At 38.7% G+C, this 816-nt stretch overlaps 1 protein-coding gene across 1 annotated transcript; it reads right to left on the bottom strand.

The window, feature by feature from the left end:
- Positions 1 to 31: 31 nt before the first annotated feature.
- LOC107735486 (intraflagellar transport protein 57 homolog) lies at positions 32 to 810 on the bottom strand (the record flags this gene model as incomplete). Its single annotated transcript, XM_016547151.1, has 3 exons — positions 763 to 810; positions 240 to 414; positions 32 to 150 (listed from the first exon to the last, which is right to left on the bottom strand). Coding segments are annotated over exons 2-3 (269 nt in total), but the record flags the coding sequence as incomplete, so codon positions are not given.
- Between the last annotated feature and the right edge of the window lie 6 nt (positions 811 to 816).

The raw sequence follows: 816 nt of genomic DNA, 5'->3' as shown, positions 1-816 counted from the left end.
TGTGTGTGTGTGTGTGTGTGTGTGCTGTTACCTGTTCCAGGTGAATCCTTTACTCTTTAGTGCCTTTTCTACCAGCTGATCTAGAACATAACAGACATGCTCTCCAGATCCAGACTTCAGCTTAGATGGGGGGAAATCGACCTGGCCACCCTACAAAAACAGATATACAGCGATAATCAAGAAACCCAAATACTTCTACACACACTTGTAAGGATGTTATCACCATGATAACGTCTCACCAGGGCACGCAGCTCGGACAGGATGTTGGAGACGGTGGCGTTGGGATCATCGTACTCCTGCGGTGTGTCAAACGGCCGCCCGCACAGAGAAATCAACCAGGCAGCAATTACACTGAACATATAGAACTGCTCTCCAGAATTTGACAACATGTGAGGGCTAGAGACAAAATAATGCCTGAAAAACAGAGCAAAAAATGCTTATTTTGATTCAACAAAGATTGATCCTTATAAGTTTAACTAATAAGTGACCCTAGAAATGTTTGTATTGGTTTGAAGGTTACTATCACATTCTGTTTTATGCTCCTTTGAATAAAATAAGAAAAATGCCTGATCTGTTCTTGATCACAAATTATTTTTTACATTTTATTTAAGGGCGTTTGACTTTGTATATTAATGTCAATAAGATTAGAAGATGCAACATGTTTTCGATTTGATTACAATTTAACAGTAAAAAACCAAAAACAACAACAACATGATCCTGCCTTATAATTCACATATGAAGTAGCGATTCTAAATCACTCACCTGGACAGAGGTTTGATGTTGTGTTTATCCAGAACATGCTGTTCATAATCCAGA

Source organism: Sinocyclocheilus rhinocerous, unplaced genomic scaffold (assembly GCF_001515625.1).
Source record: "Sinocyclocheilus rhinocerous isolate Xijiao unplaced genomic scaffold, SAMN03320098_v1.1 C36091648, whole genome shotgun sequence".
Taxonomy (NCBI): Eukaryota; Metazoa; Chordata; class Actinopteri; order Cypriniformes; family Cyprinidae; genus Sinocyclocheilus; species Sinocyclocheilus rhinocerous.
Note: the sequence above shows the minus strand (reverse complement) of the source record. Positions and strands in the feature narration are given on the sequence as shown.